Raw genomic sequence first — 21,678 nt, 5'->3', positions numbered from 1 at the left:
CACCTCCTCACTCATTTCTCTAGGGACGTACCTGCTACCAGCTTGCTGCGTTTGGAGGCTTCTGCTGCCAGCTCGTAGGAGATATTAATCATCTTCTCTTTCTCTTGTACGGTAACCACCTCTTCAGCGTCCTCCTCCGGGCTTAGAGCCAAACTAGGCAGCACATTCTGCATGCTGGGAGCGAACACATATACAAAATGGTCTCTGAGATTGATATATGTTATGCAGCTTCAAGTGTAAACATAGTTTCAAAATTAACACATTTACCCCAGGACAGACGAGCCATCTCTTTTCCATCAATTCAAGAAGGCTGACATTTAGAATAAAATGTCACCATGGCTAGGAGATAAGAGCAAGGATGTTTCTGCACATCCAAGGCACTGATCTGCATGCCCCTTTTGAGCCATATATTGTGATTCCCAGCTATGACCCCAGGCTTACTGTACTCCTCACTTCTACAAGGAATTTTATGCATGGCATCCGCTGTGAAATATCAGCGATCACTGCCAAAGAATTATTTTATCCCTTCAAGACTCTGAGCATCCCTGTCATTTCAAATAAAATGTTACTGGTACAAGGTGTGTGCGTTTACCTGTTTTTGGCTATAAGGGCTTTGATGCGATCAACTTTCCTCTGCTTATCAGCCTCCTGCTCAGGACTCAGAGCTTCTTCGGGGTCTGACTCCACATAACGCTCAGGAATCAGCACTTTGTCAGGCACAGACAGCTGAAGAAAGAACACAGACACTTCACACTAAAGAATAGATACAGAAAAAATAGAATCTATAATCTAAAAGTGTCTACAGTAAACAAATGGAGACTTTAATCAAAGACATTAAAAACAAAATAACAGATGTTAAACATGCTCATCATAATCTACAGTACAGGGAGGCTGTTCCACATTTGGGTGAGCAAGAGCTAAATAGAGCACCGCCGAAGGCTTCGTCCTAGAGCGAGAAACACTTAATGTGAGACATTCTGCAGCAAGCAGAGATCGGTAAGGAACACAAACTGTGAGGGGTTCATTGATGTAATCCAGAAAAAGGTTATAGTTTATAAGGTTATTATTAGGTTAATAAGATTTCAGTATGAATGGTCATTATGTCAAGCTCACTCTGGCATTGGAATAAATCCTGGCTACTGTGTTTTTGCATTTTAACAGATTGATTTCTAAAAATGTAATAGGCCATTACTAATACAACATCAATACAGTATGATACTGTATTTTTTTCCCCGCCACGACTGTGATTGGTCGACCTGATAGTATCACATCTTGCAACTTTTTATGCAGTGCTGGGCAGTGCTGCTAATATAATGGGTTGTGACCTGTAGTTTCCCCAGTAAACACACCAACCTGTTCAGCTGTTTCTTTACCTCCTTTCCATCTCTGGGCATAATGGCTGGATATCTGGAGGGCTGGCTGCCCGTGGCAAACACCATCTTGCCACAACTAAGTAATGTTCAAACTTGGTATGTCTGGAGGAGCAATCCTTCCTGGGGACACTCAGCCTGTCTACTCTGCTTAGCCCAGAGACACAGCTGCGAACCATTAGGTGTCAGTATGTTTACCAGGTAAAGCACAGCCTGTGACCTGAGTATTGGCCATTTGCATAGGTTAGGGGGTAGGCTCTGGACATGCAACTATAAATCAGCCTTTACACCGAGTGGCAATTAGGGCTGTCAATGAATACTCTAAATTTGAATATATGTTTGAAATTTTAAAAAAAAGGAGATTCTATTGTGAAAATTAATATTCAACTGTGGAAAAAAAACACATCAGTGGCTGCTTTGCGAGTGGGTGCACTGCATGATGGGTCAGGGACAGGTCACAGGAGTCGCACTTACAAAGCGTCACTCACTGCTGAAAATGAGACGCGACAAAAACCGTGGCAGATGCAGATGGCGGAGAGAAAAACGAAATGGCAGCAGAGAGAGTGGTTTGGACTCCAAGCAACCTAAAAACCCCAGTTTGGAAATACTTCAGATTTTGGTCAGTAGACAGCAAAAATGCAGAGCCTCGAGACAAAGTTGTATACAAACTGTGTAGGCTACAGTTAGCTTACCATTCCACCACAAGCAACATGAGGGCACATCTCGAAAATGTGCACCCAAAAGGGCATGAAATGATGCCTGGAACTCCAACTAAACAGCCACATCTTGACTCATATTTTTCATCGCCCGCCACAAGCTCTTTGTCTGCAGCATGACAAGAGGCGTGCACATAGAAACTTGCATTGTTCATAAGCAAGGACATGAGGTCAATCAGTGTCGTTGATGGCACGGGCTTCAGAGAAATTTGTCAAGAATTGGAACAGAGATACTGTATCCCGAAAATACCTATACAAGTAGTTATGTCTCGTTGTATTAGTTTGTCCTCCTATTATTGACCTAATGCGCAAATATAGATATTCGAATGGTCTGAACCTATGTAGGGTTTTTTAGAGTGAATATTCGACTGTCATTTTGGGGCAATTTTGACAGCCCTGGTGGCAATATGTTTTAGGTACCATGACATTTAATTAAAAGACAAGCTCAACATACATCTTTTTCAGACCATCATTTATTATACAACACAACATGCCTTTTAATTGCACTACTACAAAATCATTGTATCACTTTTATTCTAATTTATTCCAGTTTTATTTATAAAATAAACACAGATTTTCTGCTGTGGCATTAAGAATCAAATACACAATACCTTATATGTTGGTGGTAAACATATCCTAAATAATTGCCCTTGATAGTATTATCAGTCTGACTAAGACAGCCATCTGCTATGCTTTACCTCTCGGTCCATGTTTATGTGGTCAGCCTGCGAGGCTTCTTTGAGACGGGCAATCTCTTCGGCAGGCGTCTCCTGCTCCCTCACAACCTCCTGCTGCCTGAGCGAAGCCTCCAGTTGCTGAATGTCACTGCTGATCACATCATCTCTTCGCCTCAATTGAGACTAGAACAGGCACAGGAAAATAAAAGAGCAAAAATGATTCCAAACTGTCAGTTTGGCGGAAGTGCTGTTAGTGTCTGCAGTGGTCGCCACAATACTGTACCTGTACACTGCGGAAATGGTTTTCTTTATTAAATGAGTGACTGCGAGAGGGCGTGTTCTCCTGGCTGCCGCCCCGGATACTGAGGCCTTTCTTTTTCTCCCTGAGGGCACCCTGCTGGTGGCGGCGGATCCTCTCCAGCTGCTCCTCCACGCTCATCCTGGGCCGGCCGCTCTCTGCAGCACACAGCTGCTGCTCAACTGCACTTTTTGGACGCTCCTGCTGGCCAGAGACGACGACCACAGGCATACAAGAGCACAACAGAAGGGCATAGACACACACACAAAAAATAGGAGTTAATAATAATGTGGCATCACTGTTGGAAATTCAATGCTTGGAGACAAATGTCACTATGCTACAGCTCAACTGTGTAGCTAAGTGGAAATTGGTGGAGGCAGTGAGTTATATGTATTGCTGAAAACACTCTAAACTTAACCAGGCAGAATAATCACATCTCCTCTGGCAATACCGCACATTCTTAAAAAAAAAGAATTGTTTCTTTAAACAGTCAAGATTGACATAATAACCGCAATCACTACTGTGAAATGCATCTTAATGTTCACTCTCTTAGAACCAAAATGAGCACAAGTCCAAACACATGTGGCTGCAACCTGACTGGCTGCTGTGTACACACACACACACACACACACACACACACACACACACACACACACACACACACACACACACACACACACACACACACACACACACACACACACACGAGTGCTCAGAGAGGCAGATGATGTGAGGTGAACTGAGCAGAAGTTGTTCACTTCAGGTTTGTGCCGTGCCGGAGGGACTGACAGATTTGGATTCTGTCCAGAGCCCGAGGACGAAGCCTCCACTGGCCAGATTGTTCAAGAGGCTGGTATCCAAGGGTCTAAACTGAGCCTACAACTAATTTCCCTACAACCATGGGCTATATGGCATATGTTATGTTATGTTACGTAAGTTATGTTCATGAAGGTTCATCTATACAAAATGTATATCTCTTTTTTAAACACAAATACATGTTAAAAACAGGACACGCCCTCAGTGTGGTGTAGTAATAACATGGTTTAGTATATTTAAGTTGTTAGTGTGTGAGGCTGGAAACTGCATAAACCAAGCTTGGCATCCATTTTATGACAGCCTTTTTTTAAGAGTACGAGTCAAACCCTGGCCGTGTGACAAGTGGCCTCTTTTGCCACATGTTAGCTTTCACACAACAGCTCAATAAGCAAAACAACCAATTAAGAAATTAAGTGGTGGCCAGCTTGCTGCTGCCCAGAGGCAGCTCATAATGAGAAGAAAAAATCATTATCACTGTTGACATAGTTTTTCTGCTGATTGAAGTCAAAGATGTTTGCTTTGGTTTGATGTTTGGAAAATAAGTGCCTGACAGCTTAGCCCTTACATTTTAAAGTAAGTTTCCAACAAGTGATCATAACATGCAGAAGCATCCATTGGTTCTAAAGGTAAAAACAAACTAAGAACAATTTGCAGTTGCTATTATAGGTCGCAGTAGATTTAAGTCCAGGGACTCACCGTCCTGGGGTCAGGCTTCTTGCTCTTTCTTAAGGTAACATATGAAGCTATGGAGGAAGACTCAGGCACTGGAGATTTGGTCCTGGGTGGGACAATTCCCACTGGGTAGGACATCCCTGTCAGATACAAAAAAAACCAAGACGAGCAGTCAGTTTGCATTTTGGTTCAGTGACAGCGCTTTTATACAAAACAGCAATTCACTGAGGCGTATACTGTGTTTTAGGACACGGATACTGAGTTTAAAACACAATATGTTTGTGTCACAACGGAAAACTCTCAAAGGACAGTTATCCAAATTTAAGACATATTCAGACATAAGCTTGTACTTACAAGTATAAGCGTGGTAAATAATATAACTACAGTGGTTATGACATCAGGTTGGTAGGTCATGATGATCTGGATAATAAAATTATTTCTATATCAGTGAGACGTCCAAGTTTAACCTTGGTAAAAGAAAATCTGGTACACTCTACCGACAGTGTTTTCTGCAGCGTTTGCACATTGCCACTATTGATTGTGTGGTGATGTGGAACAAATGTGGAGCAACCGTGTAATCATTCATCTTCACAACACCTGGATTATGCTGTGCAAGCTGTTTCACCAAATGTATCACATTTTGATCTTTTGGACATTTTAAACCACATTTTTTACAGAGAAAGTATTGTGGTTAAGTCTAAATATAAACCCTGATCAGTGAACCCTGATCAGTATTGTGTAAATGGAATACAGGAAAATATTGGAACCAAGACCACTGTCCCAATAGTTATCCAACCACTATATGATACACTGACCTAGCCTTTGGAGAAAGGCCTGACCTTCTGTTTATCCTCTGTGTCAAAGTGATGCCTTTGCAAATGCCATGATGCATATAAGAGTATAACTCATCTTCAGAAACTGGCATCACATTACTTGGTTCGCTCGACTCAAAGTACCTTTGTTCCCAGAATGTTCAGACGGGTGTTCAGATCTGTCCTCTCCATTGCTCTCATCCACTTCGGTCACTGTTGTGAGCTCTGGTTCACTTTTATACAGCCTGTAGTCTGGGCCCTGCTGATAAGAGAGAAAGACCAAGTTCAACACAAATACAGAACAGCTTTGATTTATGAGTTTGGTTCCAAATCGAGTCATAAAACATAAAAAAGTGGCATTTTCTGTTACAGAATGACATTAAGAAGAGTGACAAACAAACATTTGCCATAAAAATGATTGCTTTTACAGACATAGCAATCTCAAAACATAAAAGGTATAGCTTGAAGAAAAACTCTCCATGTCCTTTGACACAGTTTTATAGCACAATGAAATAGCAGGCAGCAGACAGACACATTTCAACTCAGACATAGTTTGGTTTGCAACCAAGGCCAAACACGACAAAACAGAACAAAATCACCACTTTTCAAAACATAAAGAGAAACAGAAGGTGAATAAATTAAAATGACAAAAAAAACAACACTCAAGTAAGGCTTCATCCAATTAACTGAAAAACACAGACGATGAGAGAATGGCGTCAAGTAAAAACAAAAGGGATATGATTGAACCAAAAACAATCCAAAAGACATGAGAAGTCCATCAAACTGAAAGTGAAAACCATCACAGCAAGCAATGGCGAGTGATGACACAGTTGAGGGCAGTGTCAACCATGAGGTCGACGTGTCAACGAGCTTACGCTGTGCGTGCCGTTCCTCTGATTGGCCTTCCTGTCCTCCGGCCTGTGGAGGGATGAAGGGCGAATACCGGCACGAGAGGGCAGAGGGGGCACAGTGGGGGGGTCAGGCTCATAGGACTCGGGTAGGGGTGGCCGTGGGGGTACCGAGTCCTCCTCCTGGGGATTATACAGGGCATGACAGGACAGGAAGCAAGGTGACACATGGTGCCACCATGCACGCTCAGGGCAACCACCATCTGGTACTGAGCAGCTCTGGCCCACAGCTGGGTAGCCAGAGAGAAGGCGCCACATGCTGTTACAGAGTGACCGACACATCCACTCAGATACCACCACTCATACTGCCCATGAGCAGTGCTGGCAGTTTGAGCACTCAGCTAAAGTAGGTTATTATCTACACAACTACAGGAGATCTGGGTAAAGTCAAGTGTATGAGTGCAAATACAGACAATTTTCATGAGTGATTAGAATTGCCAAAAATCCCTTAATGTGATGTCTTCAAATTGCTCAATTTGTCAGAACAACAGTCCACAAACCAAAGATTCAAATACAATTATATAAAAAGAGAAAAGAAATGAATCCTCAAATCTGAGAGACTGGAACCACAAAATATTTGGCATTCTAGCTTAATAAATCTCTTACACTGGCTGCGGTTACATGGACAATACTTCCTCAACCTTATTGACATCATTCTGATTACAGATTCCAACTTAAGTGTTTATATAAATGCTAAAATAAAGTGATCAGATAAGATGTGTGTTTACATAGTGGCCCCCAAGGCATTTTATCAATATATGACTTTTTTTTAAATGACAACAGAAGCATCTTATCTGCCAATGTACACTGGGTGATACGGCCACAGGCACATATACTGTATAGTGACAAATACTTTAATGGATTTTGGTTCATTCTGTGCTATGGGAAACCTGCCATGTCAAATTCCATTTATAAAAGTATCATAATTTTTAAATAAATAAAAATAATGACAACTTGTGTTTCAGCATAACAAGTTTGTAAATTCGACATATACTTTAGACGAAAGTTCAACTTTAACACAGGTTTTACTTGTTACGACCCTGTACCCAGTAACATCAATTAGGAGGAAAGTGTTCCTGTCAACAATGGGCAGATGACTAGAAAAATTGTTAAGACATACATGGTTCTTTACCTTCAGGAAATTCATTCATTTCACTTAATGTTACCCCTACATGTGGAAAACATGCACAGAAAGCATATAAATCAGTCCAACCACAGAGAAACGGTCAGATTAAGCATTCTCATGGTCAGATTATCAAAGGTTTACATCCCCCTCACAGCCAGATTCCAAATCAATTCTGATCGAGGCAGATACATGGTACATTTTTATTCGTATTAAGCATTTAATCTGATTATTAGTGGAATATTAGGGTCCACATGACCGCAGATACTATTGTAGATTTATTGTCTAATCGATCAAATGGTTAATTGACTCAGTGTTGCAGAACTCAGTCACAAAGTATATTATTTAGTGTCTGTGTAAGTGGTGCCTCACCTCATTTCTGTGCTTGCTGAAGTTGGTCATGGGCCCATACGGGCCATCAACGGCATTTCTCTGAGCTTTATGTTTATTGAGGGCCTCCATCACATCCTGAATACTCCAAAGTTCTTTCTGGATGTGGACGTGCTGCTGGCTGGGGGGCTCCGTCTGGGTGTGGGCAGAAAACACAACTTGTTCACAAATCACCTTACGTGAACTGCAAATCAATACTTAATTAAAACTTGGTTTCATGGACACAGGGAAGAGCAAAAAACCAAGGGAAAGAGATGCGTCATTATCTCCTCTACACTGATGACAGGTTTCTCTGCGAGTGAAAGGCACTTTAAAGCAGGATGTCCAGGCTCCCTGCTGGCCCTCTGACTTGTCTACTCCAAATTAGCACTGGCTCTGACTCAGGCTGAACCAGGAATGACTGTTCTCTCTCAGTCTTTACACTTCTCCCATGATAAAGGACAAGATAAAAGACAGACTTAATTAAGACCTGCTCAAGTCATCAATCACTCACTATGTTACTTTGATCTCTCAGTTACTTCCCTCCATGCTACAGCTAAGGGAACTAGAGTGCTTCAGAAATCTTCTTTACCGTTTCCCCAAGGAAAAAAAAGTGTCTACAAATGGTGTTCAAGGTAATCTGTCACATTTTCAGTCTTCTTTGAACCTCAGCAATACATCTACTGAACCAAACCTTGACTGTTATACCATGCAAGAGTTAGACAGCAGAAGCAGAGAAAGTATAAGGCAGCACAGTTTCAGTTGCAAGAGTGATTCTACCTGAGGGCTTCCAAGTGCTTCAAGTTGCTCCAGCAGGTTGTTTTTAGCCATAGTCACATCTGCTTCCAGCTTGTCATACTCCCTCCACGACCGCTCCAGCTCCTGGTTTGGAAAAAAGTACACTTTGTGAATGACAGTGTTAACAAGCAGAAAAAAAAACTCTCATCATCCTCCTGAAGAAATAGAGTGTCAAAGTCCAGCATGAATGTGTGGGAATGTGCTGCATGACTCACTGCTGTGACTCTGGAGAGCTCTCTGCAGGTGCTGAGCAGGCCGCTCTGCAGTAAGTCCCTCTGCTGCATGACACTCTGCAGGGCAGCGGGGTTATCAGAGCCCATCTCTATCTCCTGGCTGGCTGACAGCAGTGCTGTCTCCAGGGTGTGCTGAGGGAACACAGAACATATGAAACACACATACAGCATGAGAGTGTAATTTGTCAATGTAACCTTTGAGATCAGGTGTAACTTTAGCAAAGTTGTGATGGATTACTCAAGCTCTCAAACTTTTCTGGCCAATGACCCGCTTTCTAGTTTCCGTACTTCTTACAATGGTATTATAAACAGTATGGCTACATGTAACTCATGTAGTGGTTAAACTGTCAGTGCTGCTTTACAGTTAATCCAGTGACTGTTTTGTCTGCAAAATGTTTAAAAATTATGACAATTTACAATCAGCCATTGGAGCCCAAAGTATAGTTTTCAGTCAATTGTTTATTTTCTCTACAGTCCAACAACCTCACAATATAAGATCTACAATAACATAATAAATATAAGCAAAAACTCATAAACCAGCTATTGTTTGGCATCATTACTTGAGCAACAACTTTGTTCATTCATCACCGTACAAAACTGTTTTTGCAGTGTGCCTCTAACTTGATGTTATCACACATTGCAGACTTTCCTCATATCGTGCAGGCCTCACAGTGACCAACACAATGTTACGGTCTACTAACAGTGGACAATCAGATATACTGACAGTATGACAGTAACTTGGCTATAGTTAAGCAGTACAATGGATGCACAAAGCTTTTCAGTTCTCTCTTTCTCAGTTTTATGCATATACAATTTACTCGAGCTATTCTTAAAATTTAAACAGAGCGTGAACAGTTTATTCTCTTTTGTTTGTTTTTTTTCACCACTTCGCTGTAAACATTTCAAACTGTGTTTAGTGTGAGAGATGTGATGATGATGACAGATGTGAAGTGTTTATTTACCTTCTCTCTGTAAAGCTGCTGAAGTTTCTCCTCTTGTGTCCTCACCAATTTATCCTGCTCGCACAACCTGCTAAGTTTAGTCTGAAGACAAAAACAATAAAGAGTTGTGAGCCACTGTGCATAGTAGAATGGAGCATCACGTTGTTACGAGAGTGCAACAGTGAACTTACATCAATGTCCACCTCTTCTGGCATACATGTATAGACGCGTTCCCTGTAGTCTTCCGGACTCAACTGTGAAGAAAGGCAGAGCATTAGACAGAAACACCGAATGTGCACATAAATCTCAGAATCTGGAGATCTAATGCAGTGTCATGACAGGGCTCTCTCACTGAGCCACAGGATTTGTCCTTGAGTGGAAACTCATATTTCACTGAATCAGACCATCTAAGTCAGTAAACCAACAGTAGGACAACAGCCAGTCTAAACACAGATTCTGGTGCCTCGTGTTTCATCACCCAGAATCGTTTGTCTCCATCAGCACAGCGCAGTGGTTTTATTGGAAATGCAAGGCGAAGGCATGTAAAACAATCTTGCTTTCTAAACTCTGGAGTCAGCACATACGCTGTGTCCACCAACTCTGTTTATCTCCAGCACCTGCTCTGCGTCTAATTGGTCCAGAAGGACTCTGCCAGTCCGGTAGCTGCGGTCAACTGTGTGTGTGTGTGTGTGTGTGTGTGTGTGTGTGTGTGTGTGTGTGTGTGTGTGTGTGTGTGTGTGTGTATGTGTGTGTGTTGTGTTAAGGCTAAGTGAAATATTGCTTAAAGATATCCCCTTATTAATGACTTAACCACAGAGCTTCTTGGGACTTAACTCACAGCCGTAATGCTCAGAACAATTAGTGACAGTTTCGTCCCTTTAGTCGAGGCTAAAATACAGAAAAAAAGCAGTTCAGTGGAAGAGCATGTTGCTGTTACTTCTACACTCGTTTATACTGTATCAATTCCTGTGTCTCTTATATGATAGCACCTGGATTTTTGTGGTTACAGAACCAACAGAGAAAAACTCATCCTTCACCCACTTGTATTAAAAATCATTCATCTACTTATTTCAAAGAAAAACACAGTGCTCAACAGGGGGATATTATTTCAACTGCATTGGATCCCATGTTTCCAGAAAATCCATTCATCACATTATGCGTCATCACTCATTCACTCCTCTGAATCTAAAGATACATGTGCAGTCTATAAATACATGGACCGTGACACATTTCTTTTGATATTTTGTACTTGCATTGGATGTGAAATGACACATTAATTCACATCCCTATTCCTTACCTATTGATTTCTCCCCCCCAAAAAAACAAAAGATAAAATTACGGCAGAAGTGTCCTCTGTAATTGCCTAAACAAAAGACGACTCTCTCCTTTGCAACAGAAAAAGAACCCCGCTGATGGAGGAGACAAAGAAGGCAGAAAGGGAGAGTGATAGAAACCAAGGCAAAATAAGAGTGATCGTGTCGGTTGGAGTTGTGTCAAAGTTTGAGGTGTATCCTCTTATCACTGGGACAACAAAACCTGTTGACTCGTTAATACAGAGATCAGGATTCCTAGGTTTGTGACAGCAGGGCCAATAGTAATACCACAGAGAAACACTAGGAGGGGAGAAGAGCTGAAAAGTTGTCCATTTGTGCTTTAACTTCATTGATGTTTTCAAAATCCAATGTGCTGGGCTACAGAGCCAAAACAAGAAATGACACACTGCCCATTTACTTTTAGACTTCACTGTATCCAAACGCTCCACCCGCACTCATTCAGGCACACATTTTCCCTCACACCTTTTTCCTCAGTTGAACCAGACAGTACAGTTAAAGCAGGTGGGACCTGAGCACCACATGGCATTCCACACAGAACATGCAGACTCTCCCACAGCTCAGGGAGCTTCACCGTGGTGTTGTGCGGTGTGAATTACAAGTGACATAGGGAAGAGAAGGAGGAGGAGGTAAGGGGGAGAGACAGACTTTTAGCAGCTGAACAGGTGGGAATGCAGCTGTTGCTGGGGCTGGTACGCCAATGAATGAGTGGGAGGGGTGAGGGTGTGCGGGGGCGGTCTCCGGCGGCACTTTTACACCTCGAGAGGCGGTCTCAAAAGTGGCAAAAGTGATGTCATAGCCATCGTCACACACAAGCCGGCACTCTTTATCCTTTCCACCAGCAGAATGACAAGGAGGGGGAAGTAATGCAGACATGTATAAAAGAAAGGAGACTCTACCTCAAAGACATCTGTCTTGGTCTTCATCATCAATGTGCCTACCTCGCCATATTAGACAAAGAGTGCACAGCTAATGCTCAAGCATCTTAAACCACTAAATTCTTACTTGGCATTACTTTGATATCTTCCTGTAATCTTCCAAAAGTAAAAAATATATAAATATCCTCACTAATGTACTTAAATTTGGCATAAAAACAATCCCCTACAATAATTTTTTCACAGAAGTATTTAGTAATACACTGGACCGAGAAGTGACACGTTTGGCAACACAGAATTAAGTCACACTAATTAAGAGTCCCTCTGACAGGTCCAGGTGGCTCTGCTAATGAGAGGGAGCACATTCTGCAAAAGGCTATGAAAAATCACACACTAACCTTCACTGGTTCCAGACAAAATAGGAGTAAATCCGAAAAGCTTCACTACCTAAGTGACATGGGTGCAACCACAGCTTTAGCCTTTGATGTTGGACAATCCCACAGCTAGTCTTGTTGTTCTCTAAACAACTCCTAGAGGAAACTATATCCAGCCCAGAGAGTGAGGAAGGAATTTGACTGAACAGTGAAGCACACACATCATACTACTCTTTTATAAGTCATGCTCACACTGGCATGACTTCTCAGAACAAGAGAACAGTCAAAAGCAATGGATGAGGAGGTGCTGGCGATACAAACAAGGAGACCAGTCTCAAGATGCCATGAGGACTTGGACACCGGAGGAGGAGCATTGCACGACAGACCAAAAAAAACAACAGCGACTGGTGGTGAGGATGAGGCGGAGCAAAGCCTTTGGCTGGCCTTACTTGCTGGTAAAGTTGAGGCCTTGGGGCAGAGTTCTCAATCAAAGTGTGAGTCATGACGATTAAAGGGTCATTTTCCTTCATCTAGTCCAGTGTGGAGAGGAGCGATATGGCAAGTGTCAGTTTATAGCTTCACTTCAGAGACAACATCGACAATGTTGTTACAACCTCACTTGATCTCTCTCAAGAGGCAAATACAAACATCCAGAGTGGACAGGGATGGAGAAAGCAACGGGAACCAAAAAGACACGCTTTACAAACAGGGTCAGGAAGACATTGTGGAGCTGGGGGATGCTTACCTATTAGCAGTGGAAGTTGCTATTAAACTGTGATGTGGCTTAATTATGCCAATATAGCAGCAGTTTGGTTGTGATCTATGCAGTGCAGTGCAGCAGATGGTAACTGTTAAGCATTGAGTCTTAAGTTTTCAGTCTGAAGGGCAAAATAACATATTTCTCAAAGGTTACACAAATCTGAGGCTCTCATACAAGTATGAAGTTATTTTCCATAAATTCAATATTAGAAATATGTTATTGTGCCTCTGTGTGCTTTACATTGCACTTTTGTAATTACTCCAACTCTCAAAGCACTTAAGAGCAATAAAAAAAACAGATTATGAAAGACATAATACACGCCTCTATATATGCACAGTATATGGAGCACATAAAACTGCCACACCTCCAAAAGATAAAGAATAGCATGATATCCACATATTAAGATAATAAAGCTGACGGTGGGTTTAAGGTATGTATTCAGACTAATGAATGAATGAAGCCCATCTAAGGACGTGCACTGCAAATTAGCTGAGGCTATAAATGCTGCAGTATGTGACACTGGCTCATGCCATGTAGCTATGCCTATAAAAACTTTCTAACATTCTATTAATTAATGATAAGTGACCTAGGCAAACAGTACTGATCAATTTAATCATAGTAAAGCATTTAACAAGTTCAGATCATGACAGGAAGAGACAGGGCCATGCATTCATGCATTACCCCACCTGATTGTCCAAATACATGAGGTTCCTTTGGAGGTGATGCGAGAGAATGTCGTTCTAACGTCAGCAGCAAAAAGAAGAGGGTAGGAAAAAGAGACAACAACAGAGTAAGACAAAAGAAAAGAAAAGACGTCACGTTCTTTCTCCAGTGTTCGCTGCATCTTTCTCTTACTCACACACACACGTGACACGTACAGTATGCCCAAAGAAAAAACGGACAGAAAGGAAGGCAAGACCAGTCAAGGTGAAGAAAGAGGAAAAGTAACAGAATCGGTTTAGTATGGGACATGAAAGAGCTTCGTAATGACGAAAATGGACATCCAGGCAAACTACAAAGAAGGCAGTAAAATGAGGTTTAGATTAGAGCTTGACAAATACTCCCTTCCAATATTGGGGAGTAAAAACTTCAAATACCTAAATACCAGTTGTCAATATAATATGGATATATGCATCTTGATATCAAGCTACTGAATGACAGGCACAAATAAATATAAACCTAAATCCCTCACATCCACCTATTCTCCACCTCAGGTCTGGCTGACCTATATCAGGAACAGTCAAATCTGTAGTCAGATGTCTTAGAAGAGACTTAAAATGCAAAAGTCCTGAATTAACATTCACATATGCCAGCGGCCTTGACCTCCTTAGCTGGCCGTTCTTTTAAGCTCACCGCTGGCTTTAAGATTCACTTCTGGCTAACATCTGTCTGGACTCTTCAGGGAAGTAAAATTACAAATCTAATGAATGAATGAGCTATAGAAAGTAAGATCCTAGTTGTAATAAAAATAAAAGACTATTTTTGTTTCCAGACAAATCACACGTTCTGGGAAAAGTTAGTTCCATAAATATGATGAGCGGACAACTTCAAGCCAAAGCGTAGAGAAAATGCAGACTGTAGCGCCTTTCCTCCTTAAATCAGCTGTGTGTTGGAAAAAAAAGAAAAAATCCCCTGGATCCCAATGCATAATGGATGTGGGCAAAGATGGCACACACAGCAGCACACGCTAACACACACGCCTGCAGGGGCATCTCTGGGGGCCTGACCTTTGGGTTGTCGCCATCCATGTTAAGTTGCATAAGCTGTGCTACAGTGTGATCCCGGATACTGTTTAGCTCTGCCTGCTGCCGCCGCAGCTTTATCAGCAGCAGAGTCAGTTCCTCAGGCTGCAAGGGAGGGAGGAAGGGAGGGGATGTACCGCCACAATGAAACAGGGACACACCGCAGGGGGAGTGGGAGAGGAAAGGAGAGAACACACCAGGACAGGAGATTTAGAGGTATCGGGCTCCCAAGAGGTGAACAGTTGTTACATCTAGGCACTGAGTTTTCATGCAGCTCAGCACTGTGAGATTATCCAAGGTGCTATCACTGTCAGCAGCATGCAAAGTCTACACATCCACTCAAGACAGAGGAACAGTTTAGCATTTATTTCAGAATCCAGTTCACACATTTTACCAGCTCCATGAGGACATAGTGTGTTCGCGGCTCTGACATAAATTCCTGATCTGGCTTAGAGAGTTGTGAGTGACAGGGTTTTTAAGTCTCCACTGATGTGAAGCGAGTCAAAAGGAGCTCCTGAAGTGAACAGACCCTAAATCCTACCACTTGGAACATGCATCTGAGTTCTGCCCAAGTTCTGTCTTTTAATATTCTGTCACAATGTCTTCTTGGAGGGAAATGAAGGACACAAAGAGGCAGAAAAGGAGGGTAGAAGGTGTTATGAAAATAGACTTGTCGCTCAAAGGAAGTCCAATTAAACCCAAATGAATAAATGTGCGGAGCCCAAGCTTGAAATTACTGGGCTGTGTACTCAGGAAGAAAGTGAGGGACAGAGACGAGATAGATGAGGCCTTACTGTTTTGCCTTGGAGAGACTGGGCATTGATAGTCTGGACCGGGATCCCTGCTGGCATCGACCTCCTATCAGGTGGGTAGGCATACTGCAGGACACAATATATTAGTCACAAAACTGCCAGTTATTTTATACCATGAATTGATTTTAATAATCACTCACAGCTTATTGTTTCACCAAAATATCAGCAAATATTATGTGTAATTTAATAATTTAGGTATTTTAAATAGAGACATATCCATAGCTTTCGGTCTCAACAAGCACAGTAAAGATGGCTGGAATGTTGTTTGTGTTGCTTAAAATATAGAAAATTGCTCAATCTACCTAGTGTTTTTGTTACTCCAGATAACGCAAAGTATAGCACATTCTCTCAATGGAGATGGAAACAGTTGAGCATGTTCTAACATTGATCATAGATGTCGAGATGTTGCCCTTTATTTCTTTTAAATTAAATTTTTAATACTGGGAGCAGCGTGAAATTAACAACCGGCAAGCACCAAATGCAGGTGGATTTCCATTTGCTGAGTAAATCTCTAGAGGCCTTGCAGGCGGGTAAATGTTTGTACCAAGATAGTCATATTATAAAAAGCTATTAGAGTCACTATCACGTTTTGATGATATTGCTGCCGTGTTGGTTCTGTATGAGTCAGAGTTTAACAAACACAAACCGTTCAGCATGCATATAAACCATAGATGAGTTGCTAAATTTATCCATCATAGTTTGAAAAATGTTACTGCAGCTGCTACTTTTGAAAATAAGGATGCTAAATTTTGGTGCAGAGTTGCAATGGAAAGACATATGAGAGAGATGAGTGCTGTGTTTTAATCTGAAGCGAGATTTTTTAACAGTCGTCACTACCTGGGAGCAAGTGCTTTTCATTTTATGTTATGTTGTTAAACCACTGCTTTAGCATTTCAACCGACCTTGTTGATTTGTGGCCTGAGGCGTCTGTCAATGCTCAGGTCTCTTCTATAGACAGGCGAGGACACCTCTGAACGGGCACTGTGCATGTTGTAGGACCGCATCGGAGAGTAGCCACCGTACATGGACAGGGAGCCATGGGAGGGCGAGGGGGGGATGGAGTGGCTCGGTGCAGCATGCTCTGACAGGTTGATCATGGTTTTGGGACTGGCCATGTTGCTGTAGAGTCCTGACTGCCTGGTGTAGGCCTGTCTTTGCTGCCACTCAAATAACTGCCACATGGTGTCGTCGCGCATGGAGCGGCGCTTGTCAGACGGCGAGGGACCCAGGGCCTGGTCGTACAACGACGGCGATATGCTGCAGATGCTGTCCCGCTGTGCCATGCTATTCCTGGGCATACTGCAGTAGCCATCGCCATAATGAGGCATATAAGGAACCCGATGGCTTGGCATGTTTCTAGGCAGCGTCTGGTAGGACGTAACACTGGGGAGAAAGAGAAAACAAAGGTTGTTATGAGGGAGATAAAGTGATCTTATTTAGCTGCTGAACATAAAGACTTCACTGAATGTTCATTGAAAGTAATTTAGTGGTACTTTTACATTTTAACAACACAGCTTTTTTTGCTGCTTGCTGTTTTAATGGGATTTTATCATCAGTCCTCAAAAAAGGAGCAATTTAATCTTTCTTTAACTACTTTATCATCAAAACCAATGATGTCCTCTTTATGAATAAGAAGCTCTACCTGGAGGGTTCAAAGAGGGAGAGAAGAGGGTTCAAAGAGGGAGAGAAGTTGTTTATAGTCAATTAGACTTTTTACCCAATTAAAACTTGCTTGCTAACTCATCCATCAAAGCAATGTCATGTTATGAAAAAGCAGTGGAATGTTTTTGATTTGTTATTGCAAGAAAAAAAAATTATCTCTAGTCCTCTATCTGGATTCACTCCGGACCCTTCACTCTAAAAAGATCCTCCACAGGAAAAGCCAGACCATCCAAGAGACAACAAAACTTTGAAAAGCTCCCCTCCCACAGTGGGTTCAAAGTCAGTGCAGCTGGCAGTCAGAGCGCTTCCTATTGAGACTCCCTGACGGATCGTGGCTGGAACACTCACTGGTCTGTAAAAACCCAGTAGCATTAAAAAAAAGTCTTCTGACTACATGGAAACTAAACCTCATTCTGGAGGACATGCATTTAATGACAAACAGAGAAAACAGAACAGAGTGGGAGTGTACATGCTTATCACAGAGGACTGCTACAGAAAAAAAGGCACAGAGGATTTGCTGTGGTGATTTTATCCGGGGTCATCTTTTTCATGCGTTGCTCAAAACAGATGTGTGGGTCCATTTTTACAGTAAATTATTCAAACAGTGAGTGTAGCCAAAAAAGCATGGCTGTGTCAAAAGTGAGCACAGGCCAGGCGACGAGAAAATGACAGACAAATAAAACATATGGAGGGACAGATATACTGACAGAAGGCTGGGTGGGCAGGCAGACAGACAGACACAGTGAGGGAGCAAGTTTAATCTCAACCAATTAAAAATGTGACTCTCACAGCAGGGTCAGAGGCAGGCTGTAACTCTGGCCAAAAGCACATCTCAGCTATTATTTATCCCCGGTTCTACTCACTGGCACACTTTATAGTGTCCATATCAAAGTTTCTGAATCATGGCAAGGAGCCTTTGAATCTTCAGGCTTTAAACAGCACAGAATGAGATAGAAATGGGTTTAAGAAGCTTTGGAAAATCTGAGTCTGCATATGTACTGTATGTGGGCACTCAGATGCTGAAGGAGAATCCCTCCAGTCTAAAGATGCAGGTCAACCACTATTTCTAGATCACACTAAGTTTAGCCAAGTTCCACTTCTTGTTGTGGAAGTAGGGCAAGATTGGACTCTTGTGCAATAACCCTAAAACAACTTCTGCTGGCATATTTTCTCATCCTTCAGCACCCATTTGAGATCACATAATGAAATTATTGCATTATGACATTAATCAATAATTCCAACCTCCTGGTGTCATCATCCTGGCTGCGCCCTCTTTGAGAGCGGACCCACTGCTCCAGTTGCTGCATAGAGCTGGTCCTGCTCAGGCCGCGGTCTGGCTCCTGGGTGGGACTTCGCCGAGGAGGGGCTCCAGTACCATCAGCTGGACTCTGTTCACCAGATCCATTGACCTGGGGGCCGCGGTGCGCACCGTCCATTTCTGTCGGAGTCTGCGGCGAGGCGATGTTAGCCTTGACAGCCGCTGCCTGAGCTGGCTGCAGTTTAATACTGTTGATCTTGGTGAGCGGGCGTTCGCGCTCCGTCCCATCCTTCTGGAAGCCATAGCGCTCAGCATCTCGCTGCTTCCTTTCATCTTCTGCTTTAGCGGAGGGGACTGCTGCAGCACGCTCACGGTCCACCTCACGGTCCACCTCACGGTTGCGTTCATTGTTCTGGATTTCCGGCTGTGTGAGGGGCGGCCTGTGGTTAGCCACATGATTGATCTCTTGCGGTCCACACTGTTCCACTTTTAGCCTGTCCAACCTGATAAGGATAATGAGGTGTTAGAATGATAACAAGAGGCAATCAAGACACATAAATCACCTGGCAGAAACGGAGAGATTTAAATTGGCAGCTGGGATACACATCTGTGATGAAAGTATGTAGGACTATAACAAACACTTTCTCATTGTTGATTATGATGATTCTGTCAATTATTTTCTTGATTATTCCATTCATTTTCTGGTTTACAAAATGTGAAAACATTGTGAAAAATCATTGTTTCCCAAAGCCCTAGATGACATTCTGAAATAACAGGTTTTGTCCACAGAGTTTCAGCTTACTGTTATAAAGGAGTTACTCAGTTAAAGAATGTAGAATCGGAGACCTTGTTTTTAATGGATTACCCAAACTGAATAATAGATTATTATGAAGTTGGTGATTAATTTAATACTTGATGACAAATTGATGAATCGTTGCTGCTACATTTGTAAACTCTTTTAATAAAAGGGCAATTCTGAAGTAAAAAAAAAAAGTGCAAAGAAAATGGGTGGAGTAGCACAATGTTTCCTCCAGCTGCCAGAGGAGCCCATGCGTGTAAAAGGAAATCAGATATCTCCAATAAAACGCTGCCTCTGCTGGGGCACTTCTCAAAGGTGCTGCTCAGACTCTGGTAATCCATTTGCCGCTCCTTTTTGCCCTTCTCTAGTAGACCTATCTACAGCTCAGTGGTCCTTAGGGAGGTCTCCTGAGGTAATAGACACCACTACTCCTTGGCCTTAGCACGACTCAAGGTCACAGCTTCAAAGTTTAGCAAATTCCCCTCAGCAGCATGGCTCACTGGGTTAGCAATAAGAGGGCAGTAGGAGCGGCATTCCTTCAGAGTTTCCACTTGTATCCTTTTAAATAGCCGCACCAGTCACGTAATGTCTTCTCCAGCCTTCTGTGGCTCCACCAGCTCAGTAGAGCACACATTCAGCCCTCTGAAAGGTCTGTGTGCATTTAATCAGACTGTTTGTAGGATCAAGGCTACTGAATCTTGTTCTGTTTTTACAATACCCACCAGCTTAAATTATGAAAATATGGGACAAAATTCAATACTGATTAAATAGACAATGTTGAAACTAGTATAGCCTTAGTATAGTCTAGATGGATAGAACAGTGCTATTATTCTATATAGCCTTAAAGCAGCACCACAGAGTCCAATTTAACAACGCATTTCAGTTGATTTCAGGCTCTACTGCTCTGTGTAATTACAAAGCACTTTACCATTACGCCTCTGCTCGCCCATGTAAAAGGAGGGCATTAGACAGGCAGGCTGCCAAATGACAGACATTTACCACAGTTTAAAAAAAAGTCAGGAAAAAAAAACCCCTCTCCCATTGAGTCAATGATCCTGATCAGCCAGCACAGCTGGCACAACTTCCCCTGAACCACCTGTAACATGCAGGCATGGCACATAATTGCCCACATACACATGCCGTCCTTGTGTATGTTTCTCTGTAATAAACTTTGACAGTAAAATAGTAACACAATATTCACACAAAGAGTTGCTGCTTCTTTAGCAAACACACAGGGCAGGGAGATGTCAAATGCTCATGCTAAATTGTTGCTTAAGAACTTAACATGCTTAACAGAGGGATTGAAAAGCACTTGCTTACAGTACAATTGCTGAAAAAAAATAAATCAGGGAGGATGAACCAAGGAATTCAAAGTCAATCATACTTTTTTTAAGAACTGTCCTCGATTTGCCCTTTTTCAACTTCTTTTTTTCTCCGTTCAAAAGCAAAAACAACCCACTGCAATCTCTAAACTTCAAATGAAATGCAGGCTCTCTGTAAAAATGTCTCTTTTACTGATGCTCTTACAAACCTTTTGACCGGCTCTGCCTGCACCAGTGCAGCTTCTGTCATTACTTTCATCCACGACTCCATCTCTTTGGCTGTGTCAGTGCAAAAATAGTATGTCCGCATGTTGGGATGTGTCGCCTGTTTTGACAATGGACAGGATCAGGGACAGGGAGGGTGACACACAAAAAAAGTGACCTGAAAGAGAAAGAGACAAGGTTCAAGTCAACTGAGATCATTACCACTTAACAAGTTACTAAAGGAAGGCTACTTTATGCAATTATCATTAAAAAAGCAGAATGCAGACCTGAAGAGAGACGTGTCATATTTCTTAACAATGGGTCACCTTGCTTGAGTTTCATGCATAGCACTAGATTAGTGTAGTAAATCTGCCACAATACTGTAGGACTTACCATGCAGTGCATTGTATGGCAGACGCAATGTTCCACAGTTGCTCTATCCGCTTGCAGTGAACCAATTTATTGTTAAACCCAGACACAGAAAGAGAAAAACAGAATGTTTAGTGAACAACCTCAATATCCTGTTTACCAATTCCTGAAAAACAAATAAAGCCCTGTCACCGCTCCACCTACTTTCAGAATAATCTTGAGAAATAAGCTTAAACTTTTAATGAGAGAGCAACAACAACAGGGGACAGGAAAAGTTAAGAATGAAAAATATGCAGTCAAAAAGTCATCCCATTGCTGACTGAAGAGGCCAGGCTTGCTCTCGTGTTTCTCTCTTTAACTCAGCTTTCTCTCTTTTCAGCCTGAGACTAAGTTGGAAAAGGAGTGGGCCGTGTGGTTGGCGAGACCTTGAGCAGACT

General features: G+C 42.3%; 1 protein-coding gene across 12 annotated transcripts in view; it reads right to left on the bottom strand.

Annotated features, from left to right (window-relative positions):
* Nucleotides 1-21,678, bottom strand: part of LOC119024272 (pleckstrin homology domain-containing family A member 5-like) — an 85,641-nt gene that overhangs the window by 3,048 nt on the left and 60,915 nt on the right. For 2 of the 12 annotated variants that reach the window (XM_037106863.1, XM_037106867.1), the window contains exons 9-27: nucleotides 20,878-20,993; nucleotides 18,532-19,050; nucleotides 16,530-17,010; nucleotides 15,610-15,693; nucleotides 14,801-14,920; nucleotides 13,760-13,813; nucleotides 12,763-12,843; nucleotides 9,925-9,987; nucleotides 9,755-9,835; nucleotides 8,775-8,924; nucleotides 8,542-8,643; nucleotides 7,765-7,917; nucleotides 6,237-6,392; nucleotides 5,506-5,623; nucleotides 4,574-4,689; nucleotides 3,047-3,265; nucleotides 2,785-2,946; nucleotides 593-726; nucleotides 32-174 (exon numbers count right to left, since the gene is read on the bottom strand). In XM_037106863.1, coding sequence (XP_036962758.1) covers nucleotides 32-174; nucleotides 593-726; nucleotides 2,785-2,946; nucleotides 3,047-3,265; nucleotides 4,574-4,689; nucleotides 5,506-5,623; nucleotides 6,237-6,392; nucleotides 7,765-7,917; nucleotides 8,542-8,643; nucleotides 8,775-8,924; nucleotides 9,755-9,835; nucleotides 9,925-9,987; nucleotides 12,763-12,843; nucleotides 13,760-13,813; nucleotides 14,801-14,920; nucleotides 15,610-15,693; nucleotides 16,530-17,010; nucleotides 18,532-19,050; nucleotides 20,878-20,993 — 3,052 coding nt within the window. Of the gene's footprint in view, nucleotides 1-31; nucleotides 175-592; nucleotides 727-2,541; nucleotides 2,947-3,046; nucleotides 3,266-4,573; nucleotides 4,690-5,505; nucleotides 5,624-6,236; nucleotides 6,393-7,764; nucleotides 7,918-8,541; nucleotides 8,644-8,774; nucleotides 8,925-9,754; nucleotides 9,836-9,924; nucleotides 9,988-12,762; nucleotides 12,844-13,759; nucleotides 13,814-14,800; nucleotides 14,921-15,609; nucleotides 15,694-16,529; nucleotides 17,011-18,531; nucleotides 19,051-20,877; nucleotides 20,994-21,678 lie in introns of those variants that run through there. The other 10 variants (XM_037106864.1, XM_037106865.1, XM_037106866.1 and 7 more) reach the window with 10 other exon arrangements.

The sequence above is a fragment of the Acanthopagrus latus genome, chromosome 8, assembly GCF_904848185.1.
Source record: "Acanthopagrus latus isolate v.2019 chromosome 8, fAcaLat1.1, whole genome shotgun sequence".
Taxonomy (NCBI): domain Eukaryota; kingdom Metazoa; phylum Chordata; class Actinopteri; order Spariformes; family Sparidae; genus Acanthopagrus; species Acanthopagrus latus.
This window is presented reverse-complemented; position numbering and strand designations above follow the sequence as displayed.